At 40.3% G+C, this 22249-nt stretch overlaps 1 protein-coding gene and 2 long non-coding RNA genes across 4 annotated transcripts; 2 read left to right on the top strand and 1 right to left on the bottom strand.

Annotated features, from left to right (window-relative positions):
• The first annotated feature begins 672 nt into the window (after positions 1-672).
• LOC121669530 lies at positions 673-5603 on the top strand. Its single transcript, XR_006017790.1, has 3 exons — positions 673-780; positions 1368-1594; positions 5563-5603. It is a non-coding gene; the product is annotated as an uncharacterized LOC121669530 (long non-coding RNA).
• Positions 5604-6161: 558 nt separating this feature from the next.
• Positions 6162-16076, top strand: LOC121669529. Its single transcript, XR_006017789.1, has 2 exons — positions 6162-6382; positions 7180-16076. It is a non-coding gene; the product is annotated as an uncharacterized LOC121669529 (long non-coding RNA).
• On the bottom strand, positions 11965-22236 carry OIP5 (Opa interacting protein 5). Of its 2 annotated transcripts, none has more exons than XM_042038596.1 (5): positions 21903-22236; positions 21706-21772; positions 20581-20634; positions 19972-20053; positions 11965-18671 (listed from the first exon to the last, which is right to left on the bottom strand). In XM_042038596.1, exons 1-5 carry the CDS (start codon positions 22234-22236, stop codon positions 18516-18518), a joined length of 693 nt encoding a protein of 230 aa, XP_041894530.1. In that variant the 3' UTR covers positions 11965-18515. The 2 variants fall into 2 exon arrangements, with proteins under 2 accessions (XP_041894530.1, XP_041894529.1); XM_042038595.1 differs by having other exon boundaries at positions 20581-20703.
• Positions 22237-22249: the final 13 nt, after the last annotated feature.

Genomic DNA, 22249 nt, shown 5'->3' on the forward strand with positions numbered 1-22249 from the left:
TCTAAAATGTGACGCGGTAGAAAAGCGTGTGTTAAATGTTTAACACACGTGTTAAGATTTCGAGCGAAATGGCTTGTAGTAATCTGTGATGAATCACGGTGAGACGGGGGTGTTTCTCTAGAGTTTTCTGAATGGGTACGTACTCCTCTTCACACTCTTCAGTACATCCACCCGTCAGCTTTAAGTGCAAAATTACTGCTGCTAAAAAAAAATTTAAATTATTTTTGCGGATGACACAAACCCGGCAGAATGACTGAAGGCAGAATGACTGAAGGCCGCCTTCCGGGGCAACCACGCTGCTCGGTGAGCTCAGCAGGGCCGCTGGACCGGGACCCCATGTCCCCCCACCCCTTCCCTTCCAGACCGGGTGGTGCGGGGCGGGTATTCCAGACCACCCCTCTTGCCGCCCTTCTGGAGCGGCCCCTTTAAATCCGCGGGGCGGTCACCGGAGGGCTCGCCCGGGCCGGTCCCGCTCCCGCCGCTCGAGCCAATCCCTTTCCTTTCCCTTTCCTGTGCCCTCCCCGGGCGAATCAGAGAGGGCCGCCTTGGAGGCGGGAGGGCAGCCTCCGTGATGGGCGGCGCCGCTGGCCAATCGCCGCCAGAGCCGGACGGCTGATGCAGCGGCACGGCACCCAATAGGCTCGCGACCGGGTGGGCGGGCCCGGGCGCAGCGAGCCCCCGCCGGGAGGCCGGGGGAAGGAGGGGAAGATGGCGGAGTGAGGGGTGGAGGAGGCGGAGGGGCCGGGCCGGCCGCGGCCCCGCGGCCTCGGCCGCGCTCAGGTGAGTGCGGCGGTAGCAGCGGCTGCGTCCAGCCCAGAGCCTGGTGCCGGATCCCCGATTGGGCTGGGACGGGGCGCCCGCGCACCCGCCTTCCCGTCCCGTCCCGTGGCTGGGCTGGGCCCGAGCTCGTTCCCGCGGCGCCGCGCCGGAGCGGCAGGAGCGGCTGGCCGCCCTCGCCGCGGCGGCCCTGAACGAGGAGCGGGACGGTGTCCGTGTGGGGACGGACCGGAGCCGGAGCCGGAACCGGGCCGGTCCGACCCACCCGGCGCCCTGAAAAGTCCCAGCAACTTCGGAGCTGGGGACGAGGGCGTCCTGCAGCTCCAGCGCCGGGCTGCAGCAGATGGCCGAGCGGGAGAGCCTGTTCCCTGCACAGCGATACCCCGCAGCCGACTGGGAACAGCTGCGGCTGACAGCGACGTGGGCAAGGGAAACCGAAATGTATAATCTGAAATGAGGTTTTGCATCTCTGGCTACAAGCATAACGCTGAATATAGCTATGCTGCTGTTATCGTTATTATTCATGCAATCTGTGGGCTGGATGAATTCTGTTAAATCTGAATGGTTATATCCTTTTATGATGTCTGTAGTGCTGACACAGGAGTGCACAAAGGGAATGGCTTCCGAGTTGTTTGACAAAGCCAGAACATACAAATAATCTACCCTGCAAAACAAGTCCTATGGAAAGTGGAGAGACTGTAGTGGAATTTGGTTTAGCCTTATAAATTCATGTGATCGTTGATAATAAGGTAAAAAGAATTTAACATACCATGAAACAGCTGAAACTACTGCTAAACCCACTATCTCTTCTTTTCAGGTTAGTACCATGCAGGCCAGGTATGCCCTGAATTCTTCAAAATTGTCCGTGGTATTTTGTACTAGGGAATAGTACTTAGTTTAAATTCGGAAAAAAAAAACGGGGGTCGGAATCAACACTTCTTAGTGAAAACAAAAGAATTAGTGCCACTAGCATGAGATTCCTTGTGTTCTATATTTGTTCTTAAAATCTCGAGTTCATGATAGAATTGTGACTGCATTTTCAATCTGCATGTCAGGTAAAAGAAAAAAGTTGAAGTAGTTAAATGAAAAGTACAGCTTTAGATTTTATGAAGATATGGTGTGTTAGCACACATGACCTAATAATGAAGTAGCTGTTTGTAACTGGTGAAATAACTGAAAATAAATGCAAGCATTATATTATATATTTATATATATTATATTATATACGAGTACTGTCAGGATTAGTTCTGCAAGCAGGAGCTACTTAGGAGAAAAATTTCCTAAGGAACATTTTACCGATTTTTATGTGCTACATTACTCATGTAGTAACAGTAATAGCAGCTTAGGAGCAACGTAATGTTAAGACACAGTATGCTGCTACTGATGAATATTCCTACTTACACATGTCTTTGTGTGAATTTTTAAAATATGCCAGGGGATTTGTCTTCGGCATACTACATACGAAGGTAATTCTGCTTTATATTGTCATTAAAAGAATAATAAGCAATCAGCTTGCTTTTGTGTGAAGTTGTACACTACTTTAGCAGTAAGAAATTGATTTGGATTAATATTTATTCTTAATTGCTTTCAATGCACAGGAGCTGTGAGAAGTAGTATCTTTAAAAAATAAAATCAGAATTTCCTGTTGCTCTGGTATATGTCAAATCAATATGCATTGCTTTACAATCTTGCCCACAGTGCTGTGAGTCTGCAGTGTGGAAATTTGCATGAACAGGCTATGCATCTCATGATGGTCACCTCTATTCGGGGGTGTCAAAAGTTGTGGGCCAGCCAAAGCTAAAAAATCCCGACAGAGTGTGTGAAGAGTCTGGAGTATCACTTGAACACCTCCCACATTCATTCTTAAAAATTAGAGAAGGAGCAGTGTTTGAAACCAGTCCTGACATGCTAGAGGTTATGTGAGTGCAAGAAGCAAGGCTTGCACAGTCTTTGGAGGATTGGGGAAAAAAAAGGCTTTTTCTAAAATAGAATGTGGAAGAAGGGTCGTTTCTTTGCCTGAACAGTATTCCTAGAGCACATTCCTACGGTGTGTGTATGGCAGAATTGAAAGCTCATTTTTAAGCAGTTTCCCCTGTTTTCTCTGCTGCAGTAGGAAGTACTGTTACAATATTGTACCAGCAATGTAGTAGATGTGCATTGAAAACCTGGTAGAAGAGGAAAGAGGTTTTATTTAAAAATACAGAGTGAAATAAAAAATTCAGGCAGAATGTGTGCAGTGCCTGAGATGCCTCTACAGCAGCCAAGCACCATAGCAGGGTGCTGTGGATCCAGCAAACTGGCAGTCTGTGTTGACAAGGGACATCAGCTGACAGGTCCTTACTGTCTCCTGGCCTCTTCCTAGGCTGGCAGCCATTGTAGGCTTCAGATGTGCCTTTGTTTACCCTTTTGGAGGTGTCATTGGCCTGTGTCTCTACATTGTCCTGACTCTGTGGATTATCAGTGTTCTTTGTCTCCAGATCTGAGTGTCTTCTGAAGTGGCAGGGGGATGTGACCTACTAACCTGGGTGCTGCTAACTAAGCCTCTTAGAGCCCAGTTCCTGCTCAGTGTTCTATTTGGTGCCTCCAACTCAGGCACTCCCATTCTTTCTCCAGTCACACCAGTCTTAGACTTTGCCTTACAAGTTCTCACCCTTGCCTTGTAGCTTGGATTTAGATGCAGTTTCAAAGTTGCCTAGAAAGCAAAAAGAGCATGAAGGCAGCTAAGACTGTAACCTACTTTCTATTGTATTTTCTGTTTATAATTTAAGCATTTGTCATTGTCCACTTTCCAGGTTAAATTTGGCAGTTTTTAAGCCATAGGAAAAACCTTAGTGGCCTTGTGATGTGTAGGGCTAATTTTGCTTTTCCTATCTCCATAGGTCTCCACTATACTTTCAACTTTTTGTGTTTTGGTCTTTGTGTATAAATCTGTTTCTAGATCTTTAGTTCCTCACTTCCTCATACTTCTCAGGCTCTAGGCAAGAGAAGAGGAGTCATCTTCTTGAGTCCTTTTAATTCTGCTTATCCCTGGAGCATTTGTGTCTGTGTGAGAGGCAAAGATAGTATTTTGGGAAGCCAGATCTGATGGATATGAGTTTTTGTTGTACCTTAAAACAGAGCGTGGGGGGTGGAGTGAAAGTTGGTTGTATAGCTGTACACTATTATTTTAGTATAATCTCCAATTCCAGTGTGCAGATTATGTCAGAACACTGACTTTTTGGGGGTTTTTTTGCCCCATTGGTGGATTGGTAATAGAATATGTTAATATATATGAGAAGAATTGCAATATTTATATATAATATATATGAGAATATTATTTTAAAATATTGCAAATTTGCTAGTAAATTTATTTGTGAGATATTTCTTCATCTCTTTGGCTTTGGAATTCCTGAAGTTAGCAAACTTCTTGGATACAGGCACCTATCTGAATGTGAGATTTAAAGTTCATGAAAACTAATCTTTAGTTATGGTGGAGCAAAAAAATGAATGGGCAATAGGTCAAGACTTAATAGAAATAATATTTTCTGAATTCTTAACGAAGAAGGAGTTTATGAATGTAGGCAGTTTTGAGCTTTCACAGTTATTTCTTGCTCCACATCAATTGATTGTATGTTCAGTAAGGTATGAAACAAGAGCAATAGTATTTTTTTTCTTTGTAATGTCCACTAGCATTTATCTGAAGAGTTGATAGTGTCACCATCAGTGTCAGTGCCTGCTAATTTTCAATAACGTTGATGTGTATCCAGTTGCGTTTGCAAGTTTTGTTGGACTCCTGTGAACTCTGTGCTCATGTAATCTAGCTGATGAAAGTCAGCTAGAAAGTGTATCAAGCAGAGTAGTTAAAAACTGGGACATTCAAAGTCAGTGAACTTGTTAAAATTAAAAAAAGTAGGCTAAAGCTAACTGTATTTCAGTGTTGGATGAACCATTCCTTTGCTTGAGTTGCTTTAAATGTCACCAGCTGCTTTCTTCTTTTAATAAGACTTAGTTTAGTGTTTAGTTAATTCATAGTTTTAGAATAAATGAAAGAAGACCCAGCTTTTCAAAGATTGGATTGGTTTCTGTTATGTGGTTTCTATTCTGACAAGGCAGTTTAGGAGAGCTCTTGGTAACCGTTCCTTTTCAAGTTAATTCTTTTGTGAAGCATTTGCTGTTGGTTCCTGAATCTCTCAAAATCACATAGTGCTTGGCTGGTTCTTGAGGGAAAATTTGAGTAGGAAGGGTCAGAACTGACAACATGGGAATGGAGTAACTACCCTGAAATAGGGATTGTCTGATGTCTGGGGATTTTCTGAAGGTCCAGGTGCGTGTTGCTTGTAGAAATGCTGTGTTGTGCAGGAGTGTGGAAGCTAATAATACTTTGCTGAGGATACTGGGAATTTTGAATAATTTAAGTTTTGTGTGATGAGATAGTTCTGCTTATAGCAATCCCTTATTCTTCCAGTTAGGTTGTCAGCTCGGCATCCTCGCTACAGTACTTTGTTACTAATGTGAAAGAGTTTCTTGCCTTACTGGAGACTGAATATGTGTCCATCTCAGTTCCCATGGAACTGAAATGTGTGCCTGCTCTTAGTGAAAATTTATGTGTCCTGCGTCTTCCACACTTGGGTCTAATTTGCTTGATTTAAACTAAAGGAGGGGGTACATCTGATAATTTGAAAAAATCTTAACTAGTTCATGGAAGGTACAGGTGATCTTTTGTGTCTTGTGCAGATAATTATGTATGATCTGAGTAGCTTTCTAGATGAAAATTTAATTTTGTTTATTCATCTCTTTCTCTCTAAGCTCACTGAAGAAGATGTGGAATAATCAGAAATAATGGTGAGTACAGTTGTAAGGTTATTGATGTACTAAATATAAGGTACTAAACTTATCAAGTTTGTCAGCTAATTTAGTTCACTTTTCCATGACCAAAGAAATCTGTCATTGAGATTTTAATTTTTTGTAGCATGCTTTCAGAGAACTGGAATGTTTCTACCAGTGTCAGCTTTCAGCTTAGGCTTCACCTTAAAGAAACATTGCTTTGACTGTTATATATTCTAACAAGAATAAATGCTTTGAAAGTTGTGAAATCCCTATCCTATGCTGTCATTTGCTCTGCTAAGACAAATTGTGTCGTTGTATTAACTTGGAATTGTTCTCTTAAAAGTGTTACTTGTTAAATAATAGGATTGGAAGAATGATAAAATAACCAAATGTAAATTATCAAATAGAAAAAAGTACATTCAAAATTTCTAAGGACTACAATAAACTTCTGTAGTTTTGATTTATTTTTTCCCAGTGAATGAAATAAAGATATTCTGGTAGTTAAGGTGTGCAACAAAGGGCTATATTGTGTTCTCAGCTCTGTCACAAACCTTTGGCATGTTTTATTGCACCTCTTCAGGTCTGTTTTTCCACACCTTCATGAGAATAAGACTTTCCCAACAGTCTGAGCATGGATGGTCAACCCAATGATCAACTGAAGTACTTGAGTGACTCAAGAGATATCAGTAGTGACATGTACTATATTTCCATTTTCGTGGTCTACTCACTGCTTCTAACAAAGGAGCTGAAAATTGTCACTGAAAGACTATTACTGAACTTGATCAACTGAATGGTTAAGGTAATTAAAATAAGATAAATATAGACAGGGAAAAGAGAGGAAGAGGTTAGTTATTCTCATGTTCTTGTATATGAGAAAGAATTTTTTTTTTAAATTTTTGTTTTTCCTTTTTTTGGTCTATGTTGCATCTCTTATTTTAACGCAGGAGAATGGTAATAAACACTTCTGGCACTAGCTATGCAGGAGTGCACCCATGCTAGCTTCCAACTTAATGCAAAAATACCATGTCTTAACAGCTGCTCTGACTAGGTAATAGCAGGCGAGTGTCACTGATGGAAGGCCAGGCTGTGGATAAGTGGGGAGAAATGAGTAAAAGTAGGAAGCAAATGTATGTGATCTTAAAACTGTCATAAGTGCTCTTTTCCTCTACAGCACTGGCAGTTTGATAATTAGTTAGGTGATAGTTTACGACATCTCTCTGAACTGTGACCTGCTAGAGCAGGGTCTGCCCTCTCTGCCGTGTGCACTCCGCTGCTACCTCGTTGTTGTCATGCTCTGTGTTGGAGACACAGCTGAAACCCCACAGCTAATTAACAGTGGTGTATTTTTAGATGCATCGCTTCTGAGTAAGTGTACAGTTCAGCATTTCTGAAGTATTTCCTTAGCCAGCTTATGGACATCTAAAGTTAGATATAGAATCTTACAGGCCAAGGGATTACTGCAATTTGTGAAACCAGATAATTTTATCCATTAGAGTCAGGCTTTTAAAGTAGTGAGCTGGTGGGCATTTTAATGTTCAATGTATTTAATTCTAATTCCTAAACTACCTTTCCTGTTTTTTTAATTTGGGATTCCAGATCCTCTCCTGACATTCAAGAAGGTGGTCCTCTTACTTGCTCAAAGGCTATAAAGTGTTTCCCTTCTAGCAAGCAAAATCCGTCCTTCACTTCCATGGAGCTGAACGAACAAAGATCTGTCCACTTCCTGTTTGAATCGTCTCACCAAACATTTGATTCACCAGATGACTTCCCCCACAGAAGGAGCCCACTGTTTTATCAAAACTCAAAAGCAGAGTAACAGAAATCAGCATTTGTTTTCTGAAAAATGTCTTCTGTGCCAGCTCTTCATTCAGCTTTCTGCATTCTGTTTTAAAATGAAAAATACTTTGTAATCAGATGCAAGTGGAAGCTGGTGTTTTTCACTGATATTTCCTTCTTAATTTTAGGAGGGTTAAGTACTTGCTGTGTCAAATTGGAATTCCTAGCAGATAAAGTGTCTGCATGCATTGCTGTGTCAGACTGACCTGATATATATGAAAAGTTGCAGCAGGAAAACCAGAACATTTTCTTCTCTGACATGAGGAAGAAACTTACCAAACAACTAGGGTCATCTCATACAGATATTTTCTGGTCCAGGTCCCAGGCTTGACTTTGTAGATAGGTGTCAACTCATGTAAAGCAGCTAATGCACAAGAACAAATGCAGAATCACCTTGTCTATACTGTGTATCCCAGTCTGTGATCAAAATGTGTATTTGCATGTGTGAACCTATGTAAGTGCAGGATATGAAGAGCTTTCACCTGAAGAAGAAATTACTCTGCACCATTTCATTTTTAGCAAAGAAAAAGTAAGCTTTGAAGGCCTCTGGGATAGCAGGATAATGACTAGGTTTGCATTGAATCATTCCCTTCCTTTGGCTTTTTATGAATCCTTAGCATCAAAAGGAACAAGACCATTCTACAGTCGAAGAGATGATGGGCAGAACTTCTTTATTGTAGAAATTAACTTCTGATGGGATGGAAGAGACCAGAGCTGTAAAGTTGCAGTTTATCCACCTGGCTTCCTCCACACAAATTCAGCTTTTCCTACTGCTGATGGAGTCAGCTTTTTGATTCTTTCATGACTGAGAACTCAGAGGACCTGTGTGTTTCCATCATCTAGGTAGAAATAGGCCCAAGAGAATGGAACGTTAGCTATGTAAGAGGGGTGAGTTGAGAGCAGAAATACTTAGTACAGTCCTTTTTCTGGCTCTTCTTATTCCTTCCCAAACTAAGGCACAATCTGGTTGTTCTTATGTTTACACAAGGTTCTTTGTCTACATAATTCGTGATTATATAGGATGTTTTCTGTCATTCTGGGATAGAAGTATATATTGTTTGTGTGCTCCCTGCTATGGGGTTATCTATAACAAATAAGATTTTTTGGCAAAAAACTACCAGAACTGGGATATGTATTGTATTCCACCTCAAATCTGAAACTCTTCTTACTGCACCTTATTCCAAGCTTGTGATTTAGAAAATGTGATTTGCTAGCTTAAAATATGGGAGATACTAAAATGGTTGGGGAGGAGTTCTAGATTTCTTGTTTTGTTCTGTTTTTCCTTTTAGAAAACTGCTGGAGAGAGCCAGACAGCCTGAAAATGGCTGAAAAAGCAAACAACTGAAATCCTTCTTAAATCTTAGTGATAGATTGCCAGGGCAGCATTCTAATATCTAAAATGTGGTGACATTTTATGAGACCAAGTTCCATAGCGGAATGAGGCCAAGTATTGATGTTGATCCTAATCCTCAAAGTAATGTCTGTGTTTAGACTTGTTTTGTAACAATAAGATTCAATGACAGCTTTACCCTTTTTTTGTTTCCATGAAGCAAAGAGCAGTCACGTAAGCTTAAGAGTGGTGGGCAGGACACTGTGTATAAAAGTAATGCCAACTGTAATGAGCAGAGAGGTGCTCTAAAATTGTGTGTAACATTGTGATGAGCTGTGTGATAAGAGCTTGTGTGACAACATTGATCTTGATGAGGCACCACCAGCTTGGCCTGACTTCTTTTAAGAACTTAGGATTTCTTTGCTGAATATGGTCTGAACTTTCTGGCATTGGAAGCAACTAGAAAAGCACACTTCCTTTTAGGGCCTCTGTACGTTGAAGCCAATGGGATTTAATGGAGATGTCTGTAGAAGCAGGATCCATCTCTAAGTGATGGAAAATACTGTCAATGTCATAGGATCACACGAGGTTGGGAAGTATGTGGTATAAGAAATGTCTGATTTTAGATCTGGGAATTTTCTTTTCTTCCTTCTGCCCATACTTACACTTCTGATGTTAGAGATAGCAGTTGTTTCTTGCATAGCTTGATGACAAAATACATGAGAGACAGGAAGGTATTTTTGTTTTCTGTGGACATGTACAAAAATTATGAATTTGTCTGACAAGAGAGCTGATTATCTAAGATCTTTAATTTTTTTCTCTGTAGGAATAATCCTCAATATTCTGTAACCCCGCATTGTAAGAAAAAAAGTAGAATTACTGATTTTTTTTCTTGACTCCTATTCATGACAGCATAGCAGCATTAGTTTTCAAGTTTAATTTTAGAACACCAGGATTTCATTAGGTTAAGGATCTGTGGCTTTCCTGGAAGTAATACTCCAACAGTGCATGCCCAGAAGACCCCCATTGCTGTACCTTCCTGGCCAGCACCTTTAAAGAACTGCTGTGTTAGGAAATGCTGCTTCATCTCATTTACTATTTCTTGCGCCGCTTTTTCTTTATGTTGGTTGGAAATCTTCCCATGTGAAAGATTACAAAAAAAAGGGGCATGTGCAATAGATCATATATATATATACATATATATATTTTAATACTTGTGGACAAAATGATGTTACAAGTTGTTTGAAAACAACAAAATCACCAATGTCTTCCATTTTGAGATGTGTATAGTTCCATAAGCATTAGTGCTTTGTAGCAAACTGTAGTGCCATGTTAGGATCAGTGCATGAGCCTAGTAGTATTTTTACAATTTCAGAGTGACAAATTTATTAGTAAACAGTGATGATAATGTAATTAAAACTAGAAAGGATACAATAGAAATGTCACAAACATGGTCTAAACATGCAGTATCCTCCCTTTGACAATGGCAATGCTATCCTTAGAAATGGAACTCATTCACTTAATGAGCTTCATAGAATCATAGTTGACTTTTTGATATTTGTCTGTCTGTCCAACTGCAGTAGTACGCTAGAGTATGCAAGCATCCATAATTCTCATCTCTATCAGTGGGATTCTTTTCTTTTTAATCTTTGTTGGTGTTTTCTTCATTTTCAATTTTATTGAACCATTTATTACCTGTCCTGTGATAATACTCAAAAAAGTATGAATATGCTAAGGAGTTTGTGTGCATTCTGTACACATCTCTGTTACCTTAGGTCATTTACAAAGTCTGTCAAGTAATCTTTTCTTTTTTCAGATCTAACTATATGATTATTATAGCTAGTAAAACATTGCCCTCATTGTGTGATAAGTTAATAGTTGCAAAATGTGATGTGCTAATTATGCATAGAAGACTTTTATCCATTATTGCAGGAATGGGGAACCTTTTTTTGGCTGAAGTCCTATCGAATCTTAGAATAACTTTGGTGGATCCTGCATTTACATACATCTTAATAAGAGAGAATATGATAAGGTCAAAGGCTGTTGAAAAATGATGTTGCAGACTGTATCCGTGCAGCAGGCTGTCTCTAGCCAATGGATCAGAGATTCCCCACCCCTGTATTATTGAGAATTAAATATCTTATATTTTAGGTAACTTCCAGTTTTGCTTTCCAGCTCTAAGCTCAATTTTAATGATTTCTGTCTCTCCCTCTGCTTTTTTCAGAAGGAAGGTTTAGACCGGGGAAGTGAAAATGATTTAGCACTCAATGGGCAGCTTGGACTGGTCAAATAGGAGACTGGTATGATTCTTGAGATGTGCATTGCTCTGTGGATGGCATCCTCTGATTTCCTAGGAATAAGTCTTTTATTTGGTGCCAGTGCTGCTCTTCACCCATTTCTCTCTTTCAGCTTAGAGAGGATACTGCATCTTTTTTTCCTGAGACCTGCCTGTAAATGGCCATTAGGGGGGAGGGAGGGAATGGGTAGCTTGGTTTTGTAATTTTGGTACAATATATCTTTAAAGTAATTAATCAAGAAGCATGTACTTCGTGCAATGACAGTAATCCAGGCAGAGTTAATGTATGTAACAGGGAAAAAAAACCCCAACAAAACCAACCAAACAACCCTCTGCATCTAATAAATTTCTGAGAAAATTGGACAGGTGGGCCATTTACAGCAGAGCTCTGGGGGACCTGTGCTAACAGTCAGGTTGGATTCTAAATGGACGTAGCTGTACCATTGAATAAAGTAGTTTAGTGCTTGGGAGAATCAATTGAAAAATACCTCTGAAACTGGAATGCAAAATAGCACAGTATGTAGGGGGAAGAATCCCTGATGCAAACAAAGCCATAAGATGATTTAATAAGAAAATAGAACTTTAGTAGCAATAACTGTTTTGCATGTGATAGTAAATAACTTGCATTAGCAAGACTGTACAGTAGGGTAAGTGGGTAATAACCAAATAAGTTTGTGGCGCTCTGTGCTGCAGGGAGTTGTGTGAAGAGTCTTCCCGAGAAGAAGGGTGAATTCTTCTTATGTTCCTCTCATTGGAGGGAATTTGGCACTTGAATACTAAGTTAATGAACTTGATATATATATATTAAAAAAAGAAAAATTAGCTATGCCACGTGTTTGAAGCACTGTCAGTGAGTGCTGGGGGAAGGGCAGACAGTTCTTTTTGAAAGGATAGCTGAAGTTTCCCTGTAATTTTTTTCTTTTTCTGTAGCCTAGCACTTGCTCTGTTTCTCTGAGAAACTAAACCTTTCCAAATAACGTGCTGTGAAGAGAACCTGATTCTAAAGTTAGAAGCTTTTGTTGTGGGAAGTACTTTCTTTTTTCTTTGTTTATAAAGACCAATCTGAGATAGTCTTTAAATAAATAAAAATAAATAAAAAAATTTGAGAGCACTTGACACTCAAAATATCTGTAGATGCCAAGCACAACTGTAGAATTCTAACGATGTTACAGCAGAAAATAATCTCAACTTTGCTAAACACTGTTTCAGACCATAATTGATTTCAGTTGATGCCTGAAATTTTGCAGAAGTACTGTAGATCTGCACCCAACAAATTATTTGCTATCAAAGGGTTGCATAAAAGAGCCACAGGAGTTCTAAACTGTTCCTAGTTGACACTTTCCAGTGTAGATACCTAGTCTATATAGACACAGTATGCCCCAACAGATAGTAATGTATTCTGAGCAGAATTATGTGATCACAGGTTTAGATCAATCTGGCTGGATTTCTTCCGGAAAGCTGAAGCAATTTAGACTGTGACTTAGAGCTTACTGGAAGCTTCTTGTGTTTTTAAAGCATGGGGGTGAAGCACTTTGGATCTTCATAAATTGATAATGGAGCTGTGAGATCTGTGAGCATTTCTACAGTATAAAGTAACAGGATAAGTGTGAGAATGTCTAAATTAAGTGTTGGCTAATATGTAATATGCATATGAAAAGCTAATTGATCTGAAAGGCTGTAATCAGCTTAAATTCCAACTATTGAATTTCTGATAAAATTGGAAGCTGGCCATAGGGGACCTTAATTTGATTGCTCTCTGATTACATTAGAGAAATTATGAATTTACCCTGGTCTGTGGTCAGCAAGTACATTTACATAATAATGAAATTATAATGAAAACAAAGTCATGTTCATGCTTCAGAAGTATGAACTTTGTGGCTGAACGGAATTCTTCAAGGATATATCCATTCAGAAAAGAGGGGAGGAAATAAAGCCTGATGTAGCCAGGCAAGCTATCTGCATATACTTCCCAGTTCAGGCTTTTGGTAATGATCTGAATTCTGTGGGCTACTAGACTAGAAATTACTATTCACAGCAACAAAAGGAATCCCTTTGCCTTTCAGCTCTTGTACTATGGCATGACTTCTGCTTCAACCTTCTTGATTTAACAGCTTCTAAACCTAAGTGGAAGTGTTAGGTGCTACCACACTTGCTGTGGGATGTCAAGGTGTAATCACCAGTGTGGACATTCCTTCTTTAGCAGTACTAAACCCAGATGATACAAATACATGCTGTTTGTATATCCAGTAGTGCTGCTGCTGAAGGTCTAGCCAGTACTTGTGTTGGGAATTGTGCCTTCTGAAACTGAGGGTAATTGTCAAATTTAGGAGAAAACAGAAAATCTTGCAAAGACTTCTTCATAGTGAGTGAGAAAAAATTATACTCAGCTTGAGGACACTGACACTTTACACGAGGATTACATTGTCAAGAGCTGGCAGTCTGGTTTTTTTTTGGGCAGAAAAGGAAAAATTACTGAAGATAGAACAATTTTTGATGTATAACGAATCATAGAAATTACTGCTTCTTGCCTCCTTAGGAAACTGGCTGGTCTTCCTCCAAAACTAATAATACTGCTTGCAGGTCAGGTACAGAGCTGCAGAATGGCAGTTCAAGTTAGATTCCACTGGATTTCTTTCATGGGACAATCCAGCATTTTCCCCCTGTAGCACTTGACTGGTACACAAAAGCCAACAGTTGAACCAGGGTGTCTTGTTCAACAGTGCAGAACACTAACCACGGATTCTGAGGTCTGTTCCCTTTCAGTCTCTGCACTTCCTCCTGCGTTTTAGAGAGTGTCAGTGTTCATGTCAGCAGAGCGTGTTTCTGTCTCTGAGCCTATGTACTGGGTTATAATATAGACAGATTGCCAAGACTTTACCCCATCTAAAGTTAAAGGTAGAAGGTTACTTTCTGTTCAGTGTGTCCTATGTAAATCCTGTCTGCTTCTCTCCACTTCCCCTCCAAATGAGCGTGTTTGCAGGTCAAATAAAAGGCAGGTAGTTTGTAATGCTTTAGGCATGAAGAACTGCATGGAGAAACTGAAGGAACGCAGCACAGGCCCACAAACCAAATCTTAGCGCTAGTATTCTAATTATGCATGATTCAAAATGTCTAGTGTAATGTAGTTATTACCAGTAAATTGAGATATGCATTTATACATAATGAAGCAATAGGAATTAATATACCAATAGCTTGAATTTCCTGCTTTGATTCTCAAATTTCGGGTTTTTTTAGAGAATGTGCTGCCTCTTAGAGAAGGGGGCAGAATGTATAGATAGGGACAGAAGCATGGCACCAAAACTGTAAATCAGGAACCAGGATCAGCAGAACTCGCCTTTATAACTTCTTGTCTGGTTCATATCACTGTCCTGAGCATGTAAAAAGCAGGGCATGAACTAAGCATGTTTAGAGGCGAGATGAGGTTTCTCACCTGCTGCAGCTGTAGCAAGGAAAAAGGGTGCAGAGTTTCTTACACGGTGCACAGGGAGCGACTGGTGGGAAAGGAAAAAAACAAACCCACAGAACAACACAAAAAGATCACCCCAAAACCCAAGCCAACAAATTGAGTGTAGTATTTGCCAGACAGTAGGTAATAAGCTTGAATGTGGTGAGAGAAATTATTTGGAGAAGACTGAAATTAATAAGCACAGTACATATTTTTCAGGTGTTGAATAGCTTTTTAATAGACAGTATTTTCAGGTAACTCTAGCCACATAGGCAGCTGTACTGAAGCATACTGGTACCAGCCAGCAATAATGGTAGCCGCAGGAATGAACCTGAAAATACTGGTAATCTTGTATATTTTTTAAGTTCTTTAAAGAGATTTTTAAAAACAGAAAATGAGACTTGATCACTGAAGGTCTTTATCTTCTGCAACAGAGGTTGCAATTGTCTTTTTGCTTTATTTCACTTACTAAATAAAAGGGAATTTGGGTGCCATCTTTCTGTAAATTAGTGTGTTCTCTGTAATTCAAGTCTCTTAGTGGATAATGCAGTCAATTTCTGCTGGCAGTTTCAAAATAAGAGAATGTGTGGCATAGCCTACATCACTAATACTTTTCCAAGTTTAAACTTGTAATTAAACATGTAGAATACTAGCTTGTTATTGCAGAATTTCATACTTGTAGCTTAGCTTAATTTTGTAAGTGGGCTTAACTTGTGCAGAACACTTCTCCATGTACAGAGGCTCAGTCCTCTCTTAAATAGAAAGAAGTGACTTGGAGGAAGAGAAGGTGTGTCAAGTTAACTCCTGTTCATACTTCATAGCCAACCATTCATAAAGCACCGTGTTTTGGGTTTAGAACGGGAGTTGTGTTTTTTCCCATGAATGCTCTTTTTAGATATGTAAGAATTGCCAAATGAAGATAGGAGTATTATAAGAAAAGATAACTACTCTGTGGTATCACAAGTTAGACTGAATGAAAGTCTTTGAGCCAACTTCTTCAAGCAACAAGAAAATTTGTAAGACAAATTCAGCCCAGCGGTTAACCATGGTCATTCTTAATTCTTTAGAGCACTATGCATGGTTTTAAAGTTCATTGAATATTTTTTTTTTGTAATGAGTAAGCCATTGTATCCTTTGTATTTCCCTTCACTATAACTGGGGGAATAAACTACTTCAGGATGTCAATGAAGTTATCTTCCTTTTGAAAAATGTAACAGCAAAGGAGAAGTATTAGGTATAAATTCCTAAAAATTACCTTAGTACTTAATAATAGGCTAAATAATACTTATACTGAACTTCTGATAGCATTCTTGCATGGATTAGTGGAGGAAATTATTGGTGTGACTATGAACTATGTACTCCCATTGCACATGTTTTACATGGTAACAGTGAAAGAATGTCTCCCTGCAAATTCTGATGTTTTTCCAAAAGGCAGCTTGCTTTTATATCTATGCATCTTTGAGGATTTCAAGATAAGATTTTATTATTTTGACACTGTAAAGAGGAACTGTTTAAAAATGAACCTGGAAACTCTGCACCTGTATACAAATTTTTTTAGCAATAAAGCAGCACAGGCTGAGAATGCACTAAAACTGGATGTGTCATCTGTTCAGAAGAGAAATTAACCAACTTACTATACACTCCACTCCACTTCTGCAGTGTACTTGCTGTAGCTTTGTCAAAACTCAACAACTTGAACTGAATTCATATATCCTGGATATCTGCTTTGGGGCCAGCTGTCCCAGCAGACTTCAGGCAGAATAGCTCCTGACTTAGACAGCAATTAAATAAAAATTGTTATTCCACTCATTCTAAGAAGTGCAGCTTAGCAGTTAAGAGCTTCAAGGGTTGTTTTAGAGGGTAGCAGAAACCCTCTGTTGCTTGCATGGATTGCCTAAAAGTAACAGGCCCCTCAGAAAACTGGTTTTTATATGTTCATATTGTTTTGGTGACTACATTTCTGAAAAATTTCTTCTGTGGTTGGCAAAGGTCCTCCCAGTTTCAAAGATTACAGAAATGTAGTTTAAAAATTTACCAGCTATTCTTCAGCACATAGTCATTATTTATTTAAATTCATGCTAAGTAATATAATTTGAGCAACCGTTACTTTAATGCTTCATAACAAACCAGGACCCAAGCAAGATAAAGTGATGTTTTTCCTTCTGCAAAATTAATCAAAGGAAAAGTAGGCCTAGGACTCACGTGATATTGGCAATGATTTGCAAAATATGAATTTCTGAATTTCAGCTTTTATTTAAGAAGTTCCTTCTTCATAATTTTAAATATAAAACAAAAATGTAACCGACAGCTTTCTTTTTCTTTTAGGGATCAACACTAATGAAGCAAAACAATTTAGCACTATTATTCATAGTATAGACATAAAGTCTATAGCAAGAAACAGTCTCAATGCAGAAACTTGAATGAAAGGGCAAAAGCAAGTAGTCCCATATCAGTCACGTATTCTTAGACTCATGCAACAACACAAGCACTGTCACTCAGGAAGTACTACAGAGGTGGTATTAGAATTTGTGAGAGTCCCTCCTCTCCATGCACAATGACTGCTGATACTCCATGGTTTTGCTTACCACGATGAACTGAGCCCATATGGAACTCCCAAACAAAAAGCAGCACAGCGAGTAACAGTAGTAGCCTGAGTACCAGCTGCCTACCTCAAACCTCTAAGGTGCCTTACAGTGAGTTTTGTCCCCTCTGCTCCAAGCCCATTATGAGTTATTTTATAAATAAGACGAACAGGGAGAACTGGCAGCAGCAGCAATGAGGTATGCAACCTGCTGGTCATATATATGGAAGTAGAAGGCAATTTGCATTACTGGAATTAATCTGATCAAGTAAATAAAATCCTCTCTAGACTGCAAGAGACAACTACTAAACTTTCCATAAAGTTCATTAGCCCTTTAGGCAGCAAAAGGGAGAGGAAAGTGGCCCTTTACCTTCCAAAAAACAAGAATTGTTTGTTGGAATTTGTTACTGACCCAGTAACAAAGGGTAAGTGGTGCTTTCTTTACTGTAAAAATTATTTTCTAAATGTTTGGAAATAAGCAGAACCAATTTGCAACAGTGAGAAATGCCAATGAACCATGAGTACCCATTAGGTATTTTTTATGAAACAACTGGCCAATTGAAGGCAACAGACAAATCCTAACTTCAAGAAAGCAGTGCTTCCACAATTGTGCAGAAGACTGTTCCTTGGTTTCACAGTTCAAGTCCCAGAAAGAAATGCTCAAATCTGTTCAAGGCAGTTTCTCACAGCCTTAGCTGGCAGAAGTTGACTCAGTCCTGTCCATGGGGCTGCACTTCAGCAGACTTGGCAGCCACATGGGTTGCCCTTGAACTGAAATCCAAAACCTTGTGTTCCTGCCTGCACAGGAACCACATGGTGCCATCCAGACTCATGCACTAAGAGCACTGCACCAACTGTGACATGCTTGTCTGGTGCTTTTGCAGGCAACACACACAGGCAAATCTAAAAACTACTCAGGAGTCCCTTTAGCAGTGGCTCACATATGAGATGTAGCTAATGAGCCACTTAAGCAAAAAGTAGCTGCCATTAAAACCAAGGCTGCCATTAACGCTGTATCTGTATTAAAAGGTAGGACACGAACTTAGTGTCTCTAAGAATGTTCAATTTGTAATAGTGGTTCTTGAATATCATCACCTTGTTAAGTTTGTTTTCTGTAGCTCCAGAAATCTGACTGTAGTATTTCAAAGGCTGTTTTTCCCCCTGAAGTCATTAGAAAAACCAAAGTCACAGTTACACAGCCTCAGAGGGCGACGTGCTGCATGGGTACGTGCTGCATGGGTGAGCTATTGAGTCTTCAAACGTAACTTCAGTCCGTCAGATTTTCACGTGTTCCCCTGAAGGGATGCACTTCATCATCAGTTCTTTGCACACACAGCTAAAGCGACAGATCAACACTCAAACCCATTCTGGTGCATTATTTCATCATAATGAGCAAACTCAGCAGAGATGCAGAAACAACTCCAGCAGTTCTTGAAAATGGGTATTAGTTGGCATTAACTCTTGCATATCCTGCCTGTAGGTCATCTGGATCTGGTGAAGAGTTTTGCCATTCTGTTACATAATTATTTTGTTCCAGTTTCTCCAGCTTCTTCATCACTAATTCTATGCGACCATTGAACTCCACAAGCTTATTTTTCACCTAGAAAAAAAGAGAAATTAGAGTATTAAAATTAGCAAAAAAAGTCCTAACACTGGATCTTTGAATGACCCACACCCCACTTTAAGTGGCTAAAGAGCAGCTCGCTTTCAAGATGGGAAAATACAGAGGGCTTGATCTCTATGCTGCATGTTTAGTATAGACAAAACAAGCACCCAAATCAGAGGGCTGCACTACGAACTGGAGATGGATGAATGTGTGCCAGTATCAGCCCTTCCAGGGGCATAATGGAGATAACATTTAAGGAGATGGAGTTGCAGCAGTTTTACTGTGATGAATCTGATCTTTCCCAGTTAACTCATTACAAGTTTTCACACAGCCAGAGATCTTTGATAATATGTGGACAAACTGTTTCATCATTAGCTTAGGAATACGTGTGGGCATTATGTCTCAAAAAGCAAAGGCCAGATGCTTGAGCTTGTTCTAGTCAAGAAGGAAACTCTCTACAATCACATTAATTTGTGTTTGCAATGAAGTGCTATCATATTTTTACTTCAATCTTGTATTTTTACTAAATCACATCTCGACTTCAGAAGTTTTACCTGGATAAGATTTTTGCATCTTAGCCTCACCTGACCTGTAAAAACACTGATCGTACAGAAACTGGAAGATGACTTGGAAGAGGACAAAACTTAAGAAATGTCAAAGGCCCATTAAAAGAGAAACTAAAATCTAAAGTCAAACCCCCAAAAAGTAAGGAACAATTAAACACATAAATACTGGGTACGCTGGCTGTCTTCTACACACAATAACTTTATTTGAGCTAAGGGACAGGCAGTTAACTAACATAACAACTACTCAGGTTCAGATAAGAACATCCAATTTGAGCACCAAAACAGGAGGGAGGTCCTAGAGTTGTCTCTGAAACTACAAATACTGCCATGCTGTTTTGAGCTTACACAGACATAAAAATATAACTCTCTAAAAATCCCTTTCTAAAAAAAAATTTCTATTTTTTAAATTCTTCAACAGTGACAACACAAGTTGTAATACTTAGGCCAAGTCTGTACAAATGATTCTTGGGGTTTTTTTTCTTTGTAAGGTATAGAGATAAAAGGATAACAAACGGGCCAAAATTCAGCTGGAACTGGGTATGTACTGCAGTTTAGGAGTCTTAGAAAATGTTCCATGTCTCATGCATTGAGTCAGTTATTGTCATATAAGGGCAGCATTTTCTCAATCTTATGCACTTAAAACCCCCACATTTGTATCAATGTTTTTGAATTAATGTCCAAAATTATCAGCATTTTAAAAGTATTTTCCATTAATGTGGATATCTTACTTTCTCCATTTGTTCTTTTAAGGTCACAGCTGGAAAATTCACTTTAGAAGCTTCTATAATCATTTGGCTTTTTAAGAGGTAACTGGAAAACAAAACGGGACAGGGAAAAAAAAAGAGAAGAAAAACTGTTAAAAACCCAGTTATATTATTTAGACAGATGATTTAAGATGATTTTAAAGCAGATTCAAGGTTGTTGCCAAAAGTAATAATTATGAAAATATTCAAAACGTAACAATCGTTTTACTTTGGAATCAAGATCCTCTCATCACCAACTATAAGTAATTTACAGCTTCTATAGTCAAGTCCTCAACCTATCATGGAACCACTTTGATACCTTACATTAGCTACATGAATCTGGAACTGAAGGAGATTTCAGTATTACACACAACTAAAATTAAACTCTTACATTGCACAAGGACACTTAAGAGGTGCAAGGCAATCAAAGGGATTCACATCAACACGAACAATTAGACATCAAGGATATTAAAATCCCACACCATTGTGCTCAGACAAAAGTCAAACCACTTTTGTTAGCTGTAGGCTAGTTGTACAGTAACTTACAACTACCTGTGAAGTCACTGCCCATAAGAATACAGTGTAGTCACTCACCAGATGATGCTGTCCTTGAAGAAACAGAACAAGCCTCGGAGATATGCCAGGTCACTGCCAGAAGAATAAAGAATGAAGCCCAAGGTCAAGCCACATGACCGACAGGTTAATAAATAATAAGCACTAAAAGGAGAAAGGGAAAAATGTTCTTAAACAGAAGTCTTTGAAATCATAGATGCTGCATATTTGTCAGAGGGTGTAAAATCTTCAGTTCTATCAGGGCAAAGTCCAAGGCATAATAATGCCTCCACCTCAAAAAAAAAAAAAACCTACAAAAACAACATGACCATAAGAAATTTGCCATGTTGTGAAAGAAGTAATCTCTTGAATAAGTGACATTGCTATTAAGGAAGAAAATGCACATCTTATTATCACAGAGTGGTTTAGACTATACTACTCAAAGATGATTTAACTGATAATGCATGTGCCAGCTGAAAATTCTGTCTATTAAAACACATTATTGCCCCATGCAGAGAGAGGGGCAGGGAAAAAAGTCAAAAAAAGAGCAAGTTTTGTATTGAAGAAGTTCCCATATAGTCCTTATAGTTTGTAAAACAGCCTTTAAACAAGCTACTGATTCCGTAAGCCCCCAGATGACATTTCACGTTCTTCCCATTAGACTGAGTTACCAAACCTTGCTAACTGTACGTTCATGAATGGGCAGTACAAGTTCTTTATTTTCAGTATTAAGAAAAACCAGCTAACCAAAAGCCACCCCTACCCCCTCCCCGAAACCAAACCAAACCAAAAAAAACCCCACCAAGCCAAAAAAAACTCAGAGATATTTTAAGTAAGAGACCTTTTAGGGGGGAAGAAAGGGACCTTATATAAGTTAAGCTGCCTTCTACTGCATTGCTCGAATGTTCCTCTCCACCTATAGAGGTTAGAGCAGCACAACTTTTGATTTCAAATGAAAACTACATCCCTACAAAATGTTTCACACATTCAAGTGTGAAACAGGGACAGAAGTCACTTGGGAGTTTGCCAAGCCCCTCAGAACCCCCCGTGCACAAGCCGGAGGAGCTCCCGGTCTTGCCGCAGCCCGGCTTTGCCCGCACGATTTACCGCGGCGGCCACTCTCACGGCAGGCCGATGCCAAGAGCAGGAACTACGGGAGCTACGCACCATCCCAGGAGGGCTCCCTCGAGGCCGACCAACAGAGAATCCTCCCAGGTCACATCGCTGGTGACTTCTGAGGAGAAAGAGAGAGAGACGCGCTGCAGCCAAGAGCCCCCGGACCAACCCCAGCCCGGCCGCCGCCGCCCGCCCCGAACGGGGCAGCGGAGCGACCTCGGCACCCGCCGACCCGACGAGGCACTGACTGAAGCAGATGAGGACGCTGAGCCCCGGCGGCTCTTGCCCGCACAGCTGCAGCGAGTCCCCCAGCACCGTCCAGCAGCCGCGGCAGTGGAACACGGCGCACTCCTCCGGCAGTGGACCCTGCCGCCGCGGCGGCGACGCCGGTGCCGGCGGCAAGGAAGACGCCGGCGGCAAGGAAGACGCCGGCGGCAAGGAAGACGCCGGCGGCAAGGAAGACGCCGGCGGCGGCGGCGGGATCCAGGCGGTAGAGGCGGGGGCGGGCGCCCGCTCCACCACAATAGACCCGGCGACCTGCGGCTCCTGGAACAGCTGTCGCAGCTGCCGCCGCACCGCCATTTCCTCCCGCCGG

This window comes from Corvus kubaryi, unplaced genomic scaffold, assembly GCF_017639235.1.
Source record: "Corvus kubaryi isolate FWS band 111438036 unplaced genomic scaffold, C.kubaryi_AGA036_p1.0 37392, whole genome shotgun sequence".
In the NCBI taxonomy this organism is placed as follows: domain Eukaryota; kingdom Metazoa; phylum Chordata; class Aves; order Passeriformes; family Corvidae; genus Corvus; species Corvus kubaryi.